Source organism: Canis lupus, chromosome 24 (assembly GCF_048164855.1).
Source record: "Canis lupus baileyi chromosome 24, mCanLup2.hap1, whole genome shotgun sequence".
Taxonomy (NCBI): Eukaryota; Metazoa; Chordata; class Mammalia; order Carnivora; family Canidae; genus Canis; species Canis lupus.
The window spans coordinates 46,793,905-46,820,039 of NC_132861.1; the positions used below are offsets into that span (position 1 = coordinate 46,793,905).

Consider the following 26,135-nt stretch of genomic DNA (forward strand, 5'->3'; position numbering starts at 1 on the left):
GCCATACAAGCCAGCAATTACAATCCTGCATAACTATCTGAGAGAACTGAAAACATGTCCACCCACAGACTAACATGCAAATGTGTATAGCAGCGTTATTCATAAAATCCCCAAAGCAGAAACAATCCAAATGTCTATCAAGTGGTGGGGAAATAAAATGTGATTCATCCATACAATGGAATACTAGTCAGCAATAAAAAGGAACACATTCCTGACACACCCTAAATCATGGATGAACCTCAAAAAGAGTATGTTAAGTGAAAGAAGTTAGATGCAAGGGAGTATATACTATAAGGTTCCATTTACTTAAAATGTCCAGAAAAGTCAGTCTAGAGACAGAGAAAGTAGATGAGTGGCTGGTGGGGCTGGGAATGCAACAGGGGCACGAGGAATCTTTTTGGAGCAACGGAATATTCTAAAACTGGACTGTGTGGATGGAGAGTGGGTAAATTATATCTCAATAGAGCTGTTAAAGAAAACCTAGTGCTGAGTGAAAAGCGAGTTTCAGAACGTTATACTCAGTATGACAGATTTAAATGTGAAAATACAATAGAGACATACACCTATATATGGAAGCATAATGTGAACGGAACAATATGAACACATACAGTAGATACACACCCAAATCAGATCTACTGGTTGCATCTGGGGAGGGAGACTAGGTCTGAGGAGGAGAATGTAGAGAAATTTAACTTCATTCGCAATGCTTCAAACAACAATAAAAACATGATAAAATGTTAACATTTGTCCATTTTGGGTGGCAGAGTGCATGAATTTTCCCGAATATTTTTTGTACTCCCATATATATTTTTTTTAACCAAAAATCAAAACGCAACTGAATTAAACCAAAAAAAAAATGAGAGCAAACATAAATGATTACCTAGTTCCTTCATTAATTTTAATTCCTTTATGGCTTTAATTCGAATATCAAACACCACCTAAAACAGAGAAATAAATTTGTGACTCTGTGTGTGTGAGAACAATGGGAGAGGAGGGCACGAGGGTCATCAGTGGGTGCATCCACAGCTCAGCTGACTTACCAATTACTGGACAGAGTTTCTGCCTACTTGAAAAAAATATTTTTTTTCCACCTCTGACATTCATTTTCTACCTTCTACTCAGTTAACAACAAAAACTGGGATCTTAATAGCTAAGGCTTTACCAAACTGATGGTAACTAGAACAGAAAGACACAAAGCTGAAGAAACAGTTCTAGCTACAGAGGCAAAAAGCTGAAAACCCACACTAACATTTCTAATGAGAGCAAACAAGAGAAGATGCAGTTAATCCTATTTCTTTATGTTAAGAATGATGAATTTAGGGCCAATGAGGATTTAAAAAAATACAAAAATGTACAACACTAATCCAAGGGCACTATTTAAAATTTTTGTTTAAATCACTTTGTAGACTGTTTTCTTTCTTTTTAGTTTAGACTGCCTCTAGGCTGTAAAACTGTGGAAATTTGGGGGTAAAGGTAATGTCAGCGACCACAGACTGGACCCTCCCAGCAGTGTCCTACACAGGACTGAAGTAACCAGGACTTCACCAGAGCCTCCCACTTAGGGTCAGGGTGGCAAGTCGCCTGAGCTCCAGAGCACTGGCTTAATAGTGTGCCCTCTATTGTACAAACAAATACTCATGCACCTTAGGAGATTATATATTGATAGAAAACATTTTAACAGGTTTCTTTTGATGTTATAGAAAAAAAAAACCTTAATGAATTGAGACTACATAAATATGAAAAGATGTTTCCCAGAATGATGTTTAAGGAGACCAGGGTCATAGTCTTCAAGTGGAGAACTGAAGGACTCCCTTTAAGAGCAGCTGGCTTTATATAGAACACAGAGTACCATGTAGAGCAATTTAAGATAAGCTTAAAAACAAAACAAAACAAAAAAAACACCACACAAAAACAAAACATATATGCCTGGTTTAAAAAAATAGAGAAAATATTGTGGGGAAAATAGTATTTTATATTTATCAAAGCTAGCGGATCCCATTAACTAATTCAATAGGCAAACCCTACATTCTAATTGTAGGCTTTGGGTAGAAAAAAGGCATATATTTTCTTAAAATACACTGAGGGCTAATCCAGGTAAACAAGCAGTAATCAAATGTTAACAATAAAATGATTCCCTCCCCCATAAAGTAAGCTCTACACCCCATGTGGGGCTTGAACTCATGACCTTGAGATCACGTGCTCTATGGATTGAGCCAGTCCAGGCGACCCAAGAAGTGGATTTTTAAGATCTAGAAGCCCACTGAGACAAGCGTTCTGGAAGATTTCAGGAACTGCTTTCTAAATTAAACTCTGGTAAACTGGAAAACTGTCCACCACACTTAAAACTATGATCTACTCACTGTGTTCACAGTTGCTGATATTTTAACTTGCTTCTCTTCGGATCCTAATTCGCATAAGTTTTGAACTTGGAGCCAGTTGACCTCATTCATACCAGTGAACCATTTCCCTTGTTTGAGCAACAGACTGTAGGAATAAAAACATTTTAAAAACATGTCTTTACACAGTGCTTCTATGGATTTTCAGAAGGGATCAGAAAATTAACACTTTTCCTTAGGTACCACTTCCAAAATCCTGTATGTGTCCTTTGATGTGACTAATGAAAGGTGACCAAGGTCTCCTGAGTTGGTTTTAAGAAAGCTATCTTTTTAGGGCAGTGTTTGGCCGTTGTGCATGGAGTCTATATTTAGGACTCCAAGTATTCTTTGACTTATACAAATAATTTGTTGTCACTTTTTTTGTTTTGTTTTTTGTGTTGCCACACTTTTCAAAGAGAAGTGTTGTATTGGACTTTCGCCTGCACACTGGAATTACTGGGTGAGCTTTTAGAGTATTGATGCCAGAAGTCCAACCACAGGATTTAAGTTCAGTTTAACAACAGGACAGCCATACACAGTTGTGTAGACAGACACTGCTTAAAAGTGCCACATATAAGGGGTATCATTTCCATCAAACATGTGTATTTTTATTACAGTGTTATTTTACGACAGCAGATGGCCTAAGAGAACAGGTAGGGTGTCTTGTTCTAACAAAATTTTCCTACACATAGTAGGAAAGGATCTTGAAGAAGGAGAGACTTCCTAATTCACACAGAGGCCCTGCAAGGGGGGGCAGAAGTCCTCTTGGGCCTGTGTCTCAGAGCCCCAAACACAATTCTACTCTTTATTTCAGCTCTTCCACCCTGGGAGTACCCCTTAAGTTAGCAATCCTAAACATAGCAAAATTTTAAGCACAAAGATGTTCCCTGAAGACTATCCTGAAATGGTGAACGACTGGATGAGGACAGTGATGACACCACTACCTTTTACCACATTCAGACATGCTATAAGCACTGAACTCCTGAACCCTACGGTTCTAGGAAGCTGCTGCTAATTTTTATCCTCATTTTGCTGAAGAAACTGAGTGGAGGATGATGAGGTGACCTGCACACAGTCACTATGTCAGGAAGTGATAAAGCTGTAAACAAGCCTAGGGGGCCGGGTCGGGTCCTCGTCCTCACCCCTGCACAGACTGCCTAGCCCGGGAACACAGTTTAGGTAAACTACAGCAACAGAGATTGTGACAGAGCCACACCACGAGGTTTATGAAGTGTCTACCACGGGGGTGTGGTGGGGAGCAGGATATAACTGTCCATGAAATAATCATTATTTTTTTTTTTTTGAAATAATCATTATTAAATTGAAAAAGGAAAAAAACCTTCAAAACAAAAAGCCCATTATTTGAGCTCAGGGCAACAGGAAAGCTAACAGTGACTGCCACTGCCCAGGTATGACAGGGACACTGTTTTGGGCATCCTGTCTTCACTTCTGTATTTCCCAAGTCCTAATACGTGTTATACTACTTTGTTTTTATATTTAAGTTTTGACAGGGAGGAGCAGAGGCAGAGGGAGAGAATCTTAAGTAGGCTACACAGCGAGCGTGGAGCCCGATATGGAGCTCAGTCCCGCAACCCCGAGATCACGACCTGAGCTGGAAGAGTTGGATGCTCAACTGACTGAGCCACCCAGGCGCCTCACGTGTATTACTTTTTATAAAGGGACATATAATAAACTTTTAAATTAAACAAAGTGCAGAAATAAGTGCCTGGAAAACACTTGTCCTGAAGAGCAACAGTGATAAATACCAAATAAAGACTGTTTCAAGTGCTCTGCCTCCGTGTCACAGCCCCTATGAGTGATAACGTGGAGACTCTGTAACCTAAGTATATTCACAGCACCGATCAAGCAGGGAACGGGTCTGTGGCTTGCAACCTCAAGCCCTCAGTATATGGAAACCGAGGGGTTACAGGGTAGGAGAGACTGAGGACAGAATGTATCATAATAGACGCGGATGACCAAACGCAGATGGGCAGCACTTCTGAGCTTCCACTGGGACTCGCAGGAACCAAGAGAATGATTCCCTACGTAACTGCCCTATGTGGGCAGCTAGGAGGGTCGCAAGAGTCCGGAAAAGGATTACAGTGAAAACCTGAATTCCCTTTTGGGAGTCTTATGACAAAACATATATTTAGCTACATCCTAATCTCCTCCTCCTGAAAAGATTCAGGAACTTTCTTTGTGAGAATGTACCTACAGTTTTGTACTGAGTGCTAATCAGAATTCATCTGACAGGATTCTGCTTTATAAACAACTAATCTAGACTGTAACTCATCTATCCTTATATTATTTAGTTACCACATTTACCAATAAACAAAAAATTTTAAAAAATCACGTTATAATATCACCTTCCTCCAAGCTGCCAAACCCAGAACACTCTTGTATACGATATACGGGATACAAAGTTTGGGAACAAAAAAAAATACTGAACTCCTATCATTATTAAAATAAAACTTTAGAGTTCTAAGGGACAGAACTATCATTAAAGTGACTTAAACTAGGAATTCTCTTATGTTTCAGCAGGGTACCTGTTATCATCACTGGAATCCTGCACGAGAACCGAGCTCCGGTCTCTGAGGCCCTGCTCTCTGAACGTCTTCTTCAGGTCCTCCTTGGGAATGGCAACCCAGTTCTCTTCCCCGGCAGGGTCAGTGGTGTTGATGAAGAGGACACCCACGGGGACCGCCAGAGCTGTGAGCACAGCGCCCACTTCCGCATTGGACGGAAAGACATGTGGTGACTCTACCAACTGCTGACACTTTCCCCCCTCGCTGCTTGTTGCTAGATGAAGAACATTTAAGAGCAGAGGTTCACAGTCACTACCAGTTGGAATCTGGATGCCACCAACCTATGATAATAGTAAGACAACCATTAGTATAGTTTCTATTTGGCAAAATCAAGTCAACATATTCACGTAGGAGATTACTCTTAAAGAATTCTTTTTTCTTTTCAAGCGAAATAAAGTTTTCACGAATGTCTTGTATGCATCAAAACTTGAGATTTTTTCCTTTGAAACCTTATTTTATCCATCTTTTATTTTCTAGGAGAGCAATGTGGAGTGGAGACAGATATGTACAAGTCCTGGCAGGGTGGAAAGAGGAAGGAAAGGAAGAAAGAAAAAAAGCCTTGGAAATATCTGAGACAGACCAAGGACAGACCACAGAGTAGGTGAGATGCTCCTTGCCTTACTTGGAGAACCCTGTATCTGCTCCTATAGGTCACACCCCTGACTTAGGGCAGCCACCTGCCCCCTTCTGAACTCCCTCAGGGAGCATGTGCAGAACTCTACCTGCAGCATCTGTGTTAGTGTGATTACTTACACCTGGACCACCTGAAGGGCAGACTGCATGTTCCTTCGTATGGAGCCTCTGGCCCGGCCAATGCACTTGATAAACATCTCCTTTGCATACGACTAACACTGATTGTACTTAAAATTTGTCAGATGTTTCAGATGTTTTTTAGCATCTAGTTGCCTTCCCATATGCTGAATTAAGTTTTCTTACAATGACACTTAAAAAAACTCAAAAACCATCGTGAATATTTCTTTAATCCGTTCTTACCTCCACCCCATTCCACACAAAGAGGTCTTCGCCGTCTGCAATCTCCAGTTCACACAGCGTCAGGTCATCTCCTAGAAGATGAGGCCATCAGTGAGACCAGGTGTCATGGTCATCAAAAACAACTGAACTAAAGACAGAGCCAAGACACTTAAATATTTGTTTGAAAAAGCATTTTCATCAAGGAAAATTAAGAAAAAGGCAAAGAAAAAGGCGTAATTATATTTATTATGTTGGTATTAAGATTATTTTTATCTTTATTGTTCTCATCACACTCTTTAGGTTTTTTTCCTTTTCCACCTTATGTAAGCATCTCCCCATGTTGTTACATAAGCTCCACGAGCATGAGAGCAGGGGAGGCACTGACTGTCCTGGACACTGCAGGCAGGAGCCAGGCTCAGGCAGCACGTGGCCCCAGACCCAGCACGAATGAGCTGTCTGTCCTGTGTACTTCATCGCCAAGCTTCAGTTTTCTTGTTTAGGAAATCAGGTAAAAGAATTTTGTGAAGATCAAATGAGATAATTATATAAAACTTATCTCTGTACTTGGTGCAGTGAAGTGCAAAATAAATGTTATGGGAGCTGCTACTATTATTATTGTTTTACTGTTATTCACGGGTAGTAAATACTTTTAAGCTCTCCAAGTACTTTCATTTTGCTACAAAACCTGAAGCTGAGAGTTGGGTTAAACAAACAAACAAACAAATAAGATTCCACAGGCTTTTATTATTATTTTTAAAGATTTTATTTATTTATTCATGAGAGACACAGAGAAAGAGAGAAAAAGAGAGAGAGAGAGAGGCAGAGAGACAGGCAGAGAGACAGGCAGAGGGAGAAGCAGGCTCCACACAGGGAGCCCGATGCGGGACTCAATCCCGGGACTCCAGGATCACACCCTGGGCCAAAGGCAGGTGCTAAACTGCTGTGCCACCCAGGGATCCTCACTTTTATTATTTTCAAAAAAGATTTATTTACTTGAGAGAGAGAGAGAAAGTGTGAGCAGGAGGGCAGGGGAGAGGGAGAGAGAGAGTGAGAGAGAGAGAGAGTCTTAAGCAGATTCCTCCCTGAGCTCAAAGCCTGACATGGGGCTTGATTTCACAATCCTGAGATTATGACCTGAGCTGAAACTAAGAGTAGGATGCTTAATGGACTGTGCCACTCAAGCACCCCTACAGCCTTTAAAAAAATTGTTTTCATGGAGAGGTAGCCTTTTTTTTTTTTTTTTTTTTAAATTTTTATTTATTTGTGATAGTCACACAGAGATAGAGAGAGAGAGAGGCAGAGACATAGTCAGAGGGAGAAGCAGGCTCCATGCACCGGGAGCCCGACGTGGGATTCGATCCTGGGTCTCCAGGATCGCGCCCTGGGCCAAAGGCAGGCGCTAAACCGCTACGCCACCCAGGGATCCCGAGAGGTAGCCTTAATTTCAAAAAATATAAAATATTTGTTAACAAAGTCTACATATTACAGAAATCAGATAAATTGTTTGAAAATAGACCATGTGATGACAGCCTAGTTAAAAAGGTAGTCGTTAGGGGAAAAGACTGGCTAAGAGCAGAAAATCACTGATGAGCCCCATAAAATATAAATATAGGAAATGAGTTGCAGTGTTTTAATATTTATCTTACCATCAAGCATCTGGTAAACGTGAAGTCCTGCTGGTACAAGTTTTGCCACACTAAGAACCATATCTCCTTCCCAAAATTCTAACAGCTACAGATTATTAATGGAAGAAAAGAGAACAATTAGAAGTAACATGAATGTCACATTTCCAGGTGAAAGAACAACACTGTACTATTTTCCGTATCTTTAGATGATACAGGGAGCTGGCAAATGAGTACGCCCATCCCACCCAACACCAAACTGTGGCAAGAAGACTTCACTTGTTGCTAAATTAGCCAAATCCTAAAATGGTTAATGTCATCCGTTAGTGACTGGAGAATGCTGGCATACACAACAAACATGATGACCACCAGAACAATTGTACTTAATTTATGGAAAGACCACACTTTTATCGGAAGGTGAACTGATCCATGTGGCAGCCCAGAAATCTTTGTCCAAAAGAGCAAAAATTATTTGTTTAATTAGCACTGTTCATGGAAAAGCAGCATTCACTCTAGCACACATCAAAATTCTCATGAACTTGAAAGGAATGTTTCATGCCATAAATTCAAAAAGTGGCATTACCAGTTCGTATGTGACCACGGATTTGTTTTTTAAATTTCTAGATCCAAGACTCTGGGGACTGGTTATCACACCAGAATAACACCCCCCATAAAGTCAGTCCTATTACACCTCTCTCCATAACAGCACAAGATAGTTCTTTAATAAGAAATTTCTTATTTATAAGTGGTTTGTTAGCAACACCAATCTTATAGCCTCCCACTAGCGGCTCACTTCTAAGATAATAGAGATATGCACTTCAAACCCCAGAAAGCAGACTGCAGCAAATCTAAAACTTACAAAGATGAATGGGTCTCTTCCATTTGAAAGGTTCTCTAGACAGGGTCAGTTCCCCAAGACCACCTATCCCAACACTGCGGGACCCGCTCAGTAATGAACTTTAAAAGTGCAAAAATTCAGAAACATTAGGAAATTTTAGAAATCCTGATACTAATATAAACACTGAAATATTCAAGTCAAAAAGGAAACTGGCTTGGCTTTTCTTTGTACAAGAGAAAAATAAAGCTATTAATTTTGGGGCTTGATATGAATTTTCCAGAAAATTATTTCTGAAAAAAACAAAAGCTTATATTTTCTAAGATTTATTTATTTGAGAGAGAGAGAGATAGAGAAAAAGAGAGAAAGAGTATGAGCGAGCATGAGCAAGCATGCATGCACTAGGGGTACGTGCAAAGGGAGAAAGAGAATCTCAACCAGACTCCCCGTTGAGCTTGGAGTCTGACTCAGGGCTTGATCTCACGATCCTGGGATCATGACCTGAGCTGAAATCAAGAGTTGGATGCTTAACTGAGCCACCCAGGGCTCCAAAGCCTGCATCTTCTATTTTTCCTTTTCCTTGAAGAGGAAGAAGTAGTGACAGGTGAAGAAGTGTGATCAAAAGGAAGGAAAGAGTAAGACAGGGCTGAGGCCTAGTCCTACCACAACCAGAAGTCTGACTGCGGGTAAGCCACTAGATCTCTCTACATCACAAGTTTTTCACCTTTAAAATTAGCTTGCCTTTAGGTTGCCCTGAGATTAAAGAACCAAAGGACAAAATTTATATGAAGGCACTAGAAGTAAAAGAACAGTACCATTGCTGCCATTAAAACACACTCGGATCAATTACTCTGAGGCAAGGATTTATAATAATGCTTGTTTTTGCTGCACAACAGAAAGTATTTTCCTTCCCTGAAATATCTATTTCATGAAATATAACATGCTATTTTATATATTTCATGAAATATAACATGCTATTCTATACTTAGGAAAGGGAGAAATATTAGTTGCTTTTGTTCATTTAGCTCTTGGATTTAGGCAACATGCTTATCTTTTTTTTAAATAAATGATTTTATTTGCGAGTGAGCACCCGTGTACACACGCAGTACACACGTGTACACACCCGTGTACACGCGCTGAGCAGGGAGCCTGACTGGGGCTCGATCCCAGGACCCTGAGATCATGACCTGAGCCAAAGGCAGACGTTTACTGAGCCGCCTAGGTGCCACAGCAACATGCTTATCTTTATCTTTTTACTCCTTTCAAAAAATAATTTTCTTTTATTCTTTATTCTCCAAAAAAGAGACAGTCTTATACTCTTTTTATACTCTCCAAAATAAGATATGCCAGGCTTGATTCTCCCCTGAAAGCCTGCTGGCAGGACAGTGTGGGTCTCACCTGTGCAGAAAAGCCTCTCTAAAAGATGTGTAAGTAAGAAGAGAACATCTGGGTCAACTCTTAGGACGAGAGGCAGATGCAGGATTTTAAGTGCTTTGAAAATAAATAGTTGTATCCTAAATAGGATTTCTGAAAGGGAGACTCCAGCTTGAGATGGACCTTAACGTCTAAATTAAGAGGAAGCAAGGCTAAATTACCTGAAATATTGATTGTCGAAGATCTCCTAAAGTTTTTCTTTTATCAAAGGTTAAATCCCATGTGCTTTCTGCTTGAGAGACGACTGGGTGCAGAGCCCCATTGAGGAAATGATAATGAGGGCCCAGGTGGAGATGCAAGTCAAAATTATTGTCTATAGAATCACATTCTGCCCTTTAAAGAGTCATAAAAAAATATGTAAATGCTATGCTTTTATAACAGTTTCATCCCAAACCAAAAATACTTGATTTACAATATAAATAAGTTCTCTATCCTACCTAAGTAACTACATTATTATTAATGTCCTTCTCTTCCATGCTCCAAAATTTACTCATTTTAGTTTTTCAATGAACAGCAAAATCTCAGCTCTGCCAGCACAAATTCCAAGGAAAACGAATTTTAATCCACACCGTGCAGGGCTACTCTGATTAATCTTACAACCTTGAGATTACAGTTACAAATAAGGGGGAACCTCTTCCCGTAATTGTGTTAACTGCCAGATTTACAAACTTCTTTTTCATCCTCACTTCTACTAGACCCCATGGACACTCTGTAAATATTTAAAGTGAATCTCGTGGTCCTCCAGTCAACTCTATGAGGTGGAACATCCTCAGCAGTGGCCACTGCGGGCAGTCCGGCCCGTGGAGGGCTGGACGACGGCCCTGCCCCTGCCCCGATACTCCAGACCCAATTCTGTTAATGCGATCGAAGACAGTACTAGCTTTTCTGATGGCCACATAAAAGTTTACAGTTGGCTGGCAAAACCCCCTCAGCGGCTGCTGCTATCATCGTGAACACCCACTGCTGGTCTGCACCCACTCAGGCAGGTTATTTTTCCTGTTTAAGATATTTTACCCTAGTTCTTCTATTTCTAGTGTCCTGATTTCCTTTCTTGGCTTGCCATTCAGTGTACCTGTTCTTTCTTCCCCCACTTTGAAGCCAATGATACAAATGTTGAACACATCCTGGCTACATAATCAATCAGCCATGGTGGTCCACAAGGAGGCCACGAGAACATCCACTACCCTAACCCAGTGTCCCACCGACCCTGTCAGAGAGCAAATAAAGATACAGTTCTTCAGGGTCCACGGTGAGACCTCAAAGGAGTACGTGAGATCATCGAGTTCTCACAAACTATGCCTGTAATTACCTGAGAGAGGTTTCTGCTGGGACTGGCAGTAAGGCCGGGAATTTGCAGAACCCTTTCCTTCCTTCCTTATACGTACCTCGAGCCTTCAGTCACTGCGTTCTGGTTCTACACAACTACCTAACTACTAAGGGGTGACTTTCATGCAGGCTCTCCCTGCACCTAGGGAATCACCTGACGGGCCAGGACGCAATTCACTTAACGCTCTACATGTTCACCGATTTCGAGAGGCTTTGTAGGCTTCATCTCTACTTAGCAATGGCCAAGTGTGTGACACTGTTTCATTCACTCTCACAGGTTTCAAAGTAAGATACTCTCCCTACAAAAATTCAGCAGCTACACAGACACTGGCATTGATTAATTGGCTTTTTTCCTTTTTAATTTTCCTGACTGAATACTTAAGACCTAAATGAGACCCTCGTTCTCCGGAAAAAAACATTCCAACTCTAGAAGTAAGTTAAAATTACCTTTTTGTTTGCAGTTCAATGTTGGCTGCGTCCATTTCATTCAGCAAATGACACGGAACCCCGTATCTTGGATTAGCTCGAGCTGTGAACAAAACATTTCATTAAGTTGGGCTGACTAAATGGAATCTGGCTGCTGGGAATCTGGCAAGGACGCGCTGGGAGCTAGGAAGCCTTTACTATCTGTGTATGCTAACTTCCTGTAGCATCTCAATTTTCCCATTTGAAAAATGAGAACATTAGAACAAATGAAAGATAAACAGTTCTTTATGCCAAGCTAGAAGGATTCCATCTCTTTAATTTTCTTTAAATATACTTTTTAAAAAGAACACCCACTATTTTCTTCCTGGTAACAAATACAGTAATTGCCACTATAAAAATTCTGGAAATTATTTTTACAATATAGAAGATATTTTTATAGCTATTATCTGTAATCCCATTCCCAAGCTCAAATCTGTTATATGTACTTCTGGTCTTTCCTCTATACCTACACAATGTGTATATGCACATGTACCCACACACATGCACATGCATGCACACACACACACACACGTGCACAGTTATTTAAAGCAACTGGGATTCTATTTAATAAATCCATAACATGATTTTCATTTCATATTTGTGAAAGTTTTAAATGATTGCATAGTAGCCCATTCTATAAACAGCGTAATTAATCTAACCAATCTGTATCTGTTAGGTATAGGTGATTTCTAGTCATTATAAAATAATGAGAATAACAAACATCTTTGAACATGAATATTTATACACAGCTCTGATTATTTCAAAACAAATTTGTAAAAGTAGAATTACTGGTTTAGGGTTTTTAAATACATATAATCAAACTGGTTATAAGATTTCATTTACCTACCAACTGTAGAGGAGGTGCCAACTGTTGAGAGCAAGATTAACACAAACGTTTAACTTGGTAGGAAAAAAGTGGTATCTCATTGCTGTTTCAATTCCTATTTTTTTTATTATGAATTAGGTTGAATTTTTTGTTTTTATAATTTTTTTTTTTTTTTTTTTTTTTTTTGAGACAAGAGCATGAGTGGGGCAACTGGCAGAGGAAGGACAAGCAGACTCCCCCACTGACAGTAGGGAGCCTCACACAGGGCTCAATTCCAAGACCCCTGGGATTATGACTTGAGTTGAAGGAAGATACTTTACTGACTGAGCCACACAGGTGCGCTTGATTTTTTTTTTTCCAGTTTGTTGGTTGTTCCTATTTCTTCTTTTGTACATTGCCTATTTATGTTCTTTTCCCAGTTTTCTACTAAGAACAATGGAATATATGTAAAAGCACGCTATAGATGGGAAATAAATTTGTCATCTACTTTGCTGTTTCCCATTAGACTTGTCATTTGCTTTTTATATTAAGGTTTATAACATTTTTCCTTAATTCTTCTTTCTTTGCATTTAAGCTTAAAGAAGTCTCCTCTACTTTAGTATCAGAAAATATATTTTATACATTTTAAGGTTCTCTTTTAACATAAATATTAAAGAAACTAGAATTTCATTTAAGCGATGATTATAGTCACTTGGGTTACACTGCTAATTCAAGTGATTGGCAGCTAACCAACTTCCCAGCTCTATTTGAATAAGTCACTCTCCTCCCATTTATCTGAAAAGTCACCTTACAGTGGATTAAAATCTTAAAAATACTTGGACAGATTTCTGGGCTGGCTCTCCTCCAGTGACCTGTCCACCTCTCCGCATAAACACTGCACTGTCTGAACTGCTGGAATTCTACAAATAGGTATTTAATGATGGAGTGAATCCTGTTCGGTGAGTCTTTCTCTACTTTTCATTAATGTTTACCTCTCTAGATGAATTTTAGAATCATTTTGCCAAGTTCCATCTCTTTATCTGCCGACTTTTATTCAGTCCTAAACTAAGCGGAAAACTATCATTCAGTACATAGTCAAGTCATACACATACTAAAATCCCAATTCAGACAAAAAGGCAAGACTCCATCTGAACATATTCTTTTTTTGTTGATATATATTTCTATAACTGTGAATTCTGCTTCAGAATATTAGTATGACTATAGGTTTCTTCCCCCTCAGAAAAATAAAGCCTAGAATTCCTGGTTAAACCAAGTAATTATGTAACTGTCTTAAAACCAGAAAGTTAATTTCCTTTGACTCACATGCAAATTAGTAACTGCTTTCTTCTTATGGTTTTATTTTTTTTAAAGATTTTATTTATTTATGAGAGACAGAGAGGGAGAGGCAGAGACACAGGCAGAGGGAGAAGCAGGCTCCCTATGGGGAGCCTGATGAAGGACTCAATCCCAGGATCCCAGGATCATGACTTGAGCCCAAGGCAGATGCTTAGTAACTGAGCCACCCAGGTATTCCTCTTCTTATCCTTTATAAAAATGATTACTATTCTCATTCCCTAAGAACAGCACCCTGTTTATAACTACAGATATGTCTCCGAGGATTTTTTTATTTGAGTGGACTTTGGGGAGTGACCAAAGTCTTACATACTGATTCATGTTAGTGGTTTCATTAAAAAATTAATCATTGTGAGTCTCAGTGTTTAGTATAAGCCATCTTAGAAGATTTAACAAAGAAGATATTTCAATTGCTCATAAAATACACTAATTATCTTGAGGGAAAGGAAAAAGGAGGGCAATAAAAGAAAACATACAAAAACAAGACCAAGGGACACTTACAATTCAAAGGCAACAAGTACATGCCCAAATGGTAGAGCCAAGTCAAGCACAGGGCAATTGTATGCAAGTTGGTCCACACAACAAGAAACCATTATGCAATCCAAGAAAAACCAATTTTGAAACACCAACCATGGATGGCCTCGTATCATCAGAGAGGGAAAAAATAAATATATAATTATAAAACAACAGGTTGTTGGATTTCTTTTGGCATAATGTATTTCTTACTGTTAGCCTGAAAATACTTAAAAATGTTCCAAGAGTAAACTTTCTTTTAAAAGGGTAAAAATTCAAATAGCATTCAATATTTATTTTCTAACATCATGTATAGGCACATTTCTCTTTCCATACCTTCAGGGGGTCTCTGCAACTGAGATTTCCGATAAAACAACATGTAGGCACTTTCTTTTCCCTGAAACTGCCGTTCAATATCCTTTTCCTTGATTGGTTGGACTTTGGAATCATTTATATCAAACCAGTGGGGACAGGAGGTTCCATCATTTAGTCCTGGGGATTCTGAAGTTAGTGTCTTGAAAATGTGTTGATCACTCCTTGGGAAATGAGACTCAGCCTGGAGAGAACCGTTCTTCAATAGACTAACTGTACTTTCATCTGGACTGAGTAGAAATATCTGGGAATGAAGCTGTAAGAACTATACAGAAACAAAGAACAAATACGAGGTTAATAACTTTTTTTTAATTGGACACAATAAAAAAACTACATCTTCCTCTCTGTGACTAGATATTTGTACTTTACCTTTATTTTTGGCCTAGCAAGCTAAGAGGGGAAAGAAATCCATTTGAGTCATGAGAAAACATTTAATGAAAGTCAGATCAAGGGAGAAAGCTGCCATGCCACAGTCTAAAGAATATTTTCATTATACTCTACTAACACCATTTTTAAAAAGTAGTTTACTAAAACAGATTAGAACAAACACTTCCAAGATGTTTAAGCAACCTACACATACAGAGCACAAAACAAAAGCAGTCACAGAGTGAAGTACTACATAAGAGAATTTTAAAACTAGTGACTCAGACAAACTCTGTTGGAATAAAGTAATAATTATAAGCCTCCAATGTCATGTAACATTAACTAAACCGTAGGTTGTCTGTCCAGGAAGCTGGCAGGTTAGCTCAGGAAATCAAAGCACAGAAAGCTAATGTCTTAATCCCAAAAATGATTTCTTAAGTTCTAGCTGAAGGATTGGGAAGAAAAAAGCATTCTTCCTCACTGCCTACCCTCCCTTTCCATCCCTATGTTCCTCTCACTCTCTGATTGCTAAGTGGCCCTGCAACAACTTTTCTCTCAGCACAAACTTAGTTTATTTGGAAAATCACTTGGGAGGCATATGCAACATCTGCTTAGCCCATCAATCAATATGGAAAGGTGACTTTCTTATTTTTCACTTGGAAAGTACCAACTCTCTAATCAAAGTTATTATTTTATCACCTATACCTGTATCAGGAAACAGGTATATGCCTCAAAGACAATACTGTGTGTAAAAGGTGGTAAAACAGTTTCATAGCTAATTTGTTTAGGTACAAATAATGATTTGAAAACTTTAATGAACTCTCTACTAGCCCTTTTTTCTGTTGTTTGAGAAATGAGTATTAATTTTCAGTCTCAAAATTTACCATAGCCTGGTCCCGTAATGGCAGAGAACTTTTATTGTACTAACTTTTCTAATAAAAAATGACAAACTCTGGACAAAATAATGAAAACAAATGTTTGGAGAATAACCAAAAACAGGCATAAGGCAGAGGGGATATAATCCTTCAAGAGGGAAGTAAACTAGGTGAGTTTTACATTAAACCACTGCTTCCCAGTTTATAGTGGTGCATGGTTGAAGAGTTTTCAAGCAAAGGGCAGCAGTCTTTTTTAAAAATTTTTTTAAAATATTTTATTTATTTATTTGAGAGAAAGCCCCAGGACCCCGAGATCGTGACCTGAGCTGAAGGTAGATGCTTAACTGAACCACCCAGGCGCCCCAAAGGGCAGTAGTCTTACTGAGCTGAGGAAACAATTTGAAAATTCCAGCGAGACTAGAAATTGAAAGAGTCACATTAAGGAATCCTGAATCTATACCAAATCACCCTCAAATCCTTGGCTAACTCCTGATGGGTACATGGACAGCCTGAAACCCAAGAAACTCCAGGGAAAGCAACAGCTGGTAGATTCATGATTTGATCAGAGATTTCTGGGTAGAAAGAACTTGGAATTGAAGTCCTGACAAGACAGAGGCATAGATAAACATTTCAGGCTTTCTACTGAAATCCTAGAAGGGCCATCACTGGCAAATTTATAAAGGGCCAGACAGTAACTATTATAGGCTTTGTGAGTTTAAGAGGCAAACTTGAGGATATTATGTAGGTGCCTATATAACTTTTAAAAAGATAACCATTTAAAAATGTAAAGACAGTTCTTAGAGCTCAGGGCTGTCAAAAACAAAAACAAAAACAAAAACAAAAACAAAAACAAAACAAAACCGGCAGCAGGCCATATTCTGCCCACAGGCCACCATTTGCTACTACAACAGACCACTCTACAAAGCCCAAAATGAAGCTTCCGTGGGATCAAGGAGATTCAACATCCTGTTAGAGCATAATGCAAAACTCCTTAAAGAACAATGATATAATCCACAATGTCTGGTAGGCAATATAAAATTAAATGACACACAAACAGGTCAATGTGATTTATAATCAAAAAAGGATATAGTCAATTCGTAAAGGAAATAAAAGTTAATAAGAGACCCAGAAATAATCTAAATGATAGTGAACAGCTATTAAAAATATTTAATTAAAAATATTTAATTTATATAACTTAATAAAGCCAATTAATCTTCAAAAATTAATTTACAGGAAAGGTTCATGAACACAGTGGGTTCACACAGGAAATTTCAGCAGAGAAATGGATACTCTCAATTAGAGCTAAATGCAAATTCTATAGCCGAAAACTACAGCATCTAAACAAGAAGTTATAGCAGGACTTAATGGAAGATTGGCTATATCCAAAGAAAGAACCAATGAACTTGAAGATAAAGAAAGTAAAATAAAAAAATTAAAAAATAAAAAAAAAAATTAAAAAAAAGAATGTAAACTATCCAAGTTGAAGGAGAGGGAAAAATCAGAAAACGAAACAAAACAAAACAAAACAAAAAACCCAGTTACTTATAATCTGTGAGGAAATCCTGAATGGTCTAATTTATATGTAACTGTAGTCCTAGAAAGAGAAGAAAGAGAAAATGGGACAAACTGAAAATATGATAGTCAAAACTGAAGAGAGACTTCAAGCTATAAATATATAAAACTTAGCAAATACAAAGCAAATAAAAACATACAGAGACATATTATTGTAAAAGTGTTAAAAAACAAAGAAGAAAAAATCTTAAAAGCAGGCAGAGAAAAAGACACATTATGTTCAAGTGAAACTACACTTCTGAGCCAAAATAATGTAAGCCAAAACATAATGGAAGGACACACCTTTAAGGTGCTGAAAGGAAAACAATAAAAACTTTTATTTATTTATTTTAAAGATTTTTAAATTTATTTATTCATGAGAAAGAGGCAGAGACACAGGCAGAGGGAGAAGCATGTTCCATGCAGGGAGCCCGACGTAGGACTCGATCGAGGATCCCGGGATCATGACCTGAGCCAAAGGCAGACACTCAACCGCTGAGCCACCCAGGCGTACCCAAAATAAAGATCTCAATCAAACTAGCAAGAGCTGAGAATATTTTCACCAAGACTCTAAGATGGTCATTCTGTAAAGACTTGAAGCTCTGTTAGGCTGCAGGGAAATGCAACTAGATGCACCGGTGAATGTGTGAGAAGCAGCAATGAATACCAGAATATATAAATAGAAAACATTATTTTTTCATTAATTTCTTTAAAAGTTGCTTAAGTGTTTAAAGTAAAAAAAAATAATAAAAATAACAGAGTGGAATTTACATGTAATGGTACAATATAAGGCAACAGCAGATAGGATGAGAGTAGGAAAATGTAGTTCTACCACTGTGAGCATCTTACACTATTCAGAAAGTGGTATACTATTATTTGTAGGTGGTAAGATTGATTTATGTACAGTATAACTTCTGGAATAAAAATATTAAAGAAATATAGCAATATATTAGCCAACAGAGGAGATTAAGATGAAAGACTAAAAATCACTTGGTTAGTCAAAACGGCAAGGAAGAATGAAGGAGCAAAAAACAGGTGGCAAATAAAAAATAAATACCTCAATAGTAAATTCAAAATCAACCATATTAATTACTGCATTAAAACCAAATGGAGGGAATCTCTGGGTGGCTCAGCAGTTAAGCGCCTGCCTTTGGCCCAGGGTGTGATCCTGGAGACCCGGGATCAAGTCCCACGTCGGGCTCCCTGCACGGAGCCTGCTTTTCCCTCTGCCTGTGTCTGTCTGTCTGTGTCTCTCTCTCTGTGTCTCTCATGAATAAATAAATAAAATCTTAAAACAAAAAAACAAAACAAAAAAAAAAAAACAAATGGACTGGGACACCTGGGTGGCTCAGAGGTTGAGAGCCTGCCTTCAGCCCAGAGCGTGATCCTGCAGTCCTGGGATTGAGTCCCACATCGGGCTCCCTGCATGGAGCCTGCTTCTCCCTCTGCCTGTGTCTCTGCCTCTTTCTCTCTCGGTCTCTCATTAATAAATAAAATCTTAAAAAAAAAAAAGTGGGCTACACATCTTAACCTAAAGAAACTATCAAACTATTATCTCACAGAAAACAGATGAACAGTAGAAAAGAATCAACAAATACAAAGCTGCTTTTTTGAAGAGTTTAATAGATGTGATAAACCTCTAGCAAGACTGATGAAAAAGAAAGCTAAAACACATAAATGATCAATATCAAAAATGAAAGAAGGAACATAACATCTGTTCCTATGGACTTTATAATGGTAATATGGTGATATTTCAAACAACTTTATGCTAACAAATTTTACTTTATTTTTTTTTTTTGAGATTTTATTCATTTATTCAGAGACAGAGAGAGAGAAAGAGAGGAGAGGCAGAGACACAGGCATAGGGAGAAGCAGGCTCCACCCAACGTGGGACTCGATCCTGGGTCTCCAGGATCAGGCCCTGGGCTGAAGGCGGCACTCAACCACTGAGCCACCGGGGATGCCCCAAATTTTACTTTAAATAAAAGAACAATTTACTTAAAAATCACAATTTTCTAAAATAATTAAGAACCAACTCTATACTGTTTGCAAGAGACACAATTGTATACAAAAGCTTGCAGGGTTACATTAATAGCAGACAAGGTAAATTTTTAAGGCAAAGAATACTAGCAGAGATAAAGGAGGGCACTGTATGTCAGGAGGCCATAAAAATAAAAAATGTGTTGTATGCATCTAATAATATAACTTCTAATAATATAACTTTTTTGCACATGAAGCAAAATTGTCCAAAGTAAAGGGAGGGACAAATCCACAATTATAGTTGGAGATTTAAACCACTCTCCTAGTAATTGATAAAGCCAAAAAAAAAAAAGGAAAAATTAGTAAGTACAGAGAAGAAATACAAACACCATTAACCAACTGGACATAGTTGACATTTACAAAGCAATATACCCAACAACTGCAGAAAATAAGTTTTCCAGTGAATACACAATACACAGCCACACAGACCATATTCTGAAGTGTGAAACAAGTCTCAATAAATTCAAAAGAACTAAAATCACAGACAGTATGTTCTCAGAGTACAATGAAATTAACTAGAGATCGACTTACAGACATAAGAAAAAAGAAATCCTAAAATATTTGGAAATTAAGCAACACAATTCCAAAAAAAAATCAAAGGAAATTACAAAATATTTTGAGTGGAATGATAATGAAAACATGCCAAATTGGGCTGCAGCTAAGTTAGTACTTAGAAGGAAATTTATAGCTTTAAAAGCTCATATTAAAAAGGTTCAAGGGCAGCCCAGGTGGCTCAGCGTGATCCTGGAGACCCTGGATCGAGTCCCACGTCAGGCTCTCTGTATGATGCCTGCTTCTCCCTCTGCCTGTGTCTCTGCCTCTCTCTGTCTCTATGAATAAATAAATAAGATCTTTAAAAAACAAATAAATAAAAATAAAAATAAAAATGTTCAAGGGCAGCCCAGGTGGCTCAGCGGTTTGGCGCCACCTTCAGCCCAGCGTGTGATCCTGGAGACTTGGGATTGAGTCCCACATCAGGCTCCCCGCACGGGGCTTGCTTCTCCCTCTGTGTCTCTGTCTCTCTCTGTGTCTCTCATGAATAAATAAGTAAAATCTTAAAAAAAAAAAAAAAAAAGTTCAAAAACAATTGAAACATCAACTCAGGAAGCTAGAAAAAAGTTGATCAAATTAAATCCCTGAAAGAAAAAGGAAGGAAATAATTAAAAACAAGAGCAAAAATCAATGAGATAGAAAATAGGGATCCCTGGGTGGTTCAGCGGTTTGGCGCCTGCCTTTGGCCCAGGGTGCGATCCTGGAGACCCGGGATCGAATCCCACGTCGGGCTCCCGGGGTACATGGAGCCTGCTTCTCCCTGTGTCTTTGCCTCTCTCTCTCTCTCTCTCTCTCTCTGTGTGTGTGACTATCATAAATAAAAAATTTTTCAAAAAATTAAAAAAAAATAGATGAGCAATACAGAAAACCAACAGAGGCAAAAGTTTGTTTTTTAAAAGCTTAATAAAGTTGATAAATACCAAGAAAAAGACTGATGAAAAAAAAGTGAGAAAATACGAATTACTAAGAATGAAACAGGAAATAACTTCAGGTACTATAGACACCAGAGAATATGGAGTATTGTGAATAACTTTATGCCAATAAATTTGACATCACAGAGAAAATAACAAATTCCTTAAAAAACCCCCACAATTTTCCAAAATAACCCAAGAAGAGAAAATCTAAATAATACTACAATCAAATAAATTTAAACTATAATTAAAAAACCTTACTCCAAAAAAATTTCAGGTCTCAATAGAACAGAAAGCCCAGAAATAAACCCACAATTACACGATCAACTAATCTTTGACAAAGGAGGCAAGAATATGCAATGGGACAAAGAGGGTCTTTTCAATAAATTGTACTGAGAAAACTTGACGGCTCAACTAATCTTTGACAAAGGAGGCAAGAACATGCAATGGGATAAAGAGGGTCTCTTCAATAAATGGTACTGAGAAAACTGGACAGCTACATGAAAAGGAGGTAAACTGGGCCACTTTCTTACACCATACCACAAAAATAAATTCAAAATGGATTAAAGACCTAAATGTGAGACCTGAAATCTTAAAAACCCTAGAAGAGAGACCACAGGCAGAAATTTCTCTGACCCTAGTTGTAGCAACATCCTTCTAGATATGTCTCCTGAGGGAAGGGAACCTAAAAATAAAAAACTTCTGGCCAGTGAAGGAAATAACAAAACTAAAAGACAACCTACTGAATGGGAGAAGATATTTGCAAATGATATACCCAATAAAAGGTTAGTATCCAAAATATATAAAGAACTCTACAATGCAACACTAAAATAAAATAATCCAATTATAAAATGGACAGAAAACATGAACAGACATTTTCCCCCAAAAAGACACTCAGATGGCCAAGAGATTCATGAAAAGATGCTCAACATCACTCAGCACCAGGGAAATGCAAATCAAAACCTCAAAAAATATCACCTCACATCTGTCAGAATGGCTAAAATAAAAAGATAAGAAACAAGTGTTGGCAAAGATATGGAGAAAAAGGAAACCTCGTACTGTTGGTGCAGTTCAGCCACTGTGGAAAACAGTACGGAGGGTCCTCAAAAAGTTAAAAATAGAACTACCCTATGATCCAGTAATCACACTACCGAATTTACCCAAAGAATACAAAAACACTAATTTGAAGGGATACATGCAACCCTGTGTTTATTGCAGCATTATTTATAACAGTCCAACCATGGAAGCAGCCCAAGTGTCCCTCGATAGATGAATAGATAAAGAAGATATGGTATTTATATATAATGGATATTACTCAGCCATAAAACAAAACAAAACAAAACAAAACAAAAATGATCTCTTGCCATTTGCAACAACATGGATGGAGATGGAGTGTATTATGCTAGAATAAGCCAGTCAGAGAAACACAAATACCATGTGATTTCACTCATATGTGGAATTTAAAAAAGAAACAAATGAACAAAGGGGGGAAAAAAGAGACAGACCAAGTAACATACTCGTAACAAGAGAGAACAAACTGATGGTTACCAGGGGGGCGGTGGGTGGGAGATGGAGAAGGTAGGTGAAGGGGATTAAGAAGACACTTAGCACTGAGTAATATACAGAACTGCTGAGTCTCTACATTTTACAACTGAAACTAATATAACACTGCATGTTAACTACACTGGAATTAAAAATAAAAAAATTTTCAAGTCTCAACAGCTTCACCAAACATTTAAGAAAAGAAAATCTTAAATTCTTCCCAAGGATATAAAAAAAGGGAGTGTTTCCCAACTTCTCCTATGAGTCCTATATAACCCTGATGCTAAAATCGGACAACCACAAAAAAGAGCCAGACTAATACCTCTCAAAAATGTAGAAACAAAAATTCTAAATATGAGTCAAATGAATATAGCAATACATAAAATTTCTTGACCAAGTGGAGTTTGTCTCAGAAGTCTAAGATTTGCTCAAGATTGAAAAGGTCGATGGAATTCACTGCGTTAACATAATAAAAGGTATACAATAAAAACCAGTCAGCATTTGATAAAACCCAACCTCTACTCAAGATAACTAGCCATCAACTATGAATAAAAGCTAACTCCTTCAAACTTATAATAAAAGGCATATATATATATTTTAAAAACCTGCATAGCTAATATCACATTTAAGAGTACAATATAGAGAGAGTGACCCAATCACTTTAAATGAAACCTTAAAACCTATGGTCTCAGAATCATTAAGCCAAACATTCATTTCTGAAGTGTGGTCTAATTAAAAGATGCACTTAAACACTTAATGAAGTGTGTGAGCTCTTTGCTCCTCTAAGAAATAGCTCCAAAATATTTACTAAGTGTTACTGTGTTTTTCAGTCAAGTTATTCACTTGTGTTCAGTTTTTGCATCTAATTTCACAGCCTCCGAAACACCAAGTTTAACAGGATTATGTGTAAAAGAAAGACCATGGGAAAATTGTGGGAACACCCTAAGGCATTTCTGTAAGTAAAATGATGAGCTTTAGAGTATGAACATCTTGACATTTTTTGCTTTATATTACAAGTCTTTCTCCTTTTCCGGCTTACTTCTTGATTCTACGATAAGTTATTTAATAACACTTAATAAGTAACTTAACTTTAACCATTAAATAAAAATACTGATTTTATTTTCACCTTAATTTTCATTGCAAAGGGATCACATAATAAAATTTCCTGGACAGGAGCTCCCATACAGATGTCATGCATTACCTTTCTCAGTGGTCCATACTGTTTTCTGTACTTCTTGTTCCAAGACATTCCTATCTTTTTCAAGAGTTTCTGGCCCAACTGATCAACAGGAATTAGATTACTCTCCTCCTTGTGGAAAAAAAAAAAAAAAAAAAACCAGTCATTTAAGAAAATGAGTGGAGATGAAACCATAACATTTATGAGTTCAAGGGACCAACAGAATTATATCTAATTAAATGTGCCTAAGACAGCATACATGTAAGTGGATCAACCATAATTGTTTCAAGATAAATTTCAAAAAAGTAGATTAAGGGGAGCAGGGGTGGCTCAGTGGGTTGAGCATCTGCCTTCAGCACAGGTCATGATCCTAGGGTCCTGGGATCGAGCCCCACATCGGGCTCCCTGCTCAGGGGGAGTCTGCTTCTCCCTCTCCTGCCTGCCGCCCCCACTGCTTGTGTTCTCCCCTCCCCTCTCTTTCCCTGTGTTAAGTAAATAAATAAATAAATAAATATAAAATCTTAAAAAAAAAAAAAAGGTAGATTTAAACTTGAATTGTGCTTTCCTGTACCAAAGTTAAAACATTTATTTATTTTTAATGATTTATTTATTTTAGAGAGTGCAGGCATGAACAGGAGGGGCAGAGGGAAAAGGAGAGAAAGAATCTCAAGCAGACTCCCACTGAGTGCGCCTAAGGCAGGGCTTGATCTCATGACCTGAGCCAAAATCAAAAGTTGGACATTCAACTACTGAGCCACTTAAGCGCCTCAAGTTTAAACATTTAAAGAGCAATAACCCAAAGAGTATTCTGAGGTTTGGTAAATTCCTGATATTTTGTGGGATTTTTACAAGAAACATTTAAGTGCAAAAAAAGAATTATCAAGATCTCTTCTGAATGATTCTAAATGTAAACAAGTTCTAAAAGGGAGTAAGTTTCTGTTTTGGGCTGAAATGTGTCTGTCCCCCTCTCCCCAAATTTATGTGTTGACTCTTTGACCCTCAAGGTTTCAACTATGACTCTATTTGGATTGGGCCTTTAAAGAATTGATTACATTAAAAATGAGGTCATCAGGGTGGGTCCCAGTCCATTTTGACTGGTGTCCTTATACGGAGTAGAAATATAGACACACAGATGCAAGGGATGCAGATGCACAGAGGAAAGGCCACATGAGCACAAAGTGAGAAGGTAGCCATCTGCCAGCCCAGGAGAGGCCTCAGGAGAGAACAAACCTGCTGGCACCTTCATTTTTCGACTTCCAGCCTCCACAACTATGAGAAAATAAATTTCTGTGGCTTAAGCCCCCCAGTCTTTGGTCCTTAGTGACAACAGCCCCAGCACACAGATACAGTGGCCACAGACCAGTCTAGGTTCGTCGGATAGAGTTAAGAAAAATTCTTTGTAAGAATGGATAAACAGGGATCCCTGGGTGGCGCAGGGGTTTAGCGCCTGCCTTTGGCCCAGGGCGCGATCCTGGAGACCGGGGATCAAATCCCACGTTGGGCTCCTGGTGCATGGAGCCTGCTTCTCCCTCTGCCTATGTCTCTGCCTCTCTCTCTCTCTCTCTGTGACTATCATAAATAAATAAAAATTAAAAAAAAAAAAGAATGGATAAACACATGAAAGGAGACCTACCACCTTTACAACACAGCACTAAGCAAACATTGAAAGTCATACACTTGAGGCATTATCAGTACATGAATATAAGGAATGAAAAAGGGGGCATAACTTCAGGAACAGCAGACAGTAGAAGGAAAACATGGGGAAATAGCAAATGCCAAAACAATACGTATGGTAAATCCCAATTCTATTTAAAAGGATAGTAATACCAAAACCCCATATCTCAATCCCAATATATGCACATAAACAAAAGACAGAATGCAAAGACTATATATACATCAAAGTGTTAACAGTGACTGGGTACTTGGTTTACTAATATTTTTATTCTTTTATACTTTTTATATATTTCCTAATTTTTTCTCAAAATTTCCTACTACAAATATGAATTTTTTTATAACCAGAAGGTCTCCAATAAACAAAATGTAAAAACAGGCACAGAAAATGTCCCAAAGAAAAAAAGACTATATATAGTCCCAGTTCTATCAATGAACTTTCACACTTTACATGCATGTCTGAACCAAACATACATAAATATAAACTCTTTCTTTACCTGTAGTAAGATTGCTTTTAGAATTATCAAGGGATCATCATCAATCTCTTCTTCATTCTGGAGATCTTTTAAATTCATACCTGGTTTGCTTTTTTCCTCCTAGAAAGGAAAACAATAAAAGGTTTTTATCATTAACTCCTTAAAAGGTAATTAATAAAATAGAAAAAAATAAAATAAAATAAAATAAAATAGAAATGTTTGTGCCATGGAAGTTTCAAGATGGAGAAATGATGAAAACACTGTAATAAGTTATGTATACTTTGGAGTCCAGCAGACCAGGTTTGAATTCCAGCTCTGCG

The 26,135-nt window shown here is 38.0% G+C and overlaps 1 protein-coding gene across 7 annotated transcripts in view; it reads right to left on the minus strand.

Annotated features, from left to right (window-relative positions):
- USP40 (ubiquitin specific peptidase 40) overlaps window positions 1-26,135 on the minus strand; it is a 77,597-nt gene that overhangs the window by 29,485 nt on the left and 21,977 nt on the right. For all 7 annotated transcript variants that reach the window (XR_012016762.1, XR_012016763.1, XR_012016764.1 and 4 more), the window contains 10 exons: window positions 25,837-25,935; window positions 23,693-23,800; window positions 14,622-14,922; window positions 11,597-11,678; window positions 9,985-10,156; window positions 7,579-7,663; window positions 5,954-6,024; window positions 4,922-5,241; window positions 2,361-2,484; window positions 881-938 (listed from right to left, as the gene is read on the minus strand). Coding sequence is in view for 4 of the 7 variants with exons in the window: in XM_072796743.1 (XP_072652844.1) it covers window positions 881-938; window positions 2,361-2,484; window positions 4,922-5,241; window positions 5,954-6,024; window positions 7,579-7,663; window positions 9,985-10,156; window positions 11,597-11,678; window positions 14,622-14,922; window positions 23,693-23,800; window positions 25,837-25,935 (1,420 nt within the window). In the remaining 3 variants the exon portion in view is untranslated. The remainder of the gene's footprint in view (window positions 1-880; window positions 939-2,360; window positions 2,485-4,921; window positions 5,242-5,953; window positions 6,025-7,578; window positions 7,664-9,984; window positions 10,157-11,596; window positions 11,679-14,621; window positions 14,923-23,692; window positions 23,801-25,836; window positions 25,936-26,135) is intronic.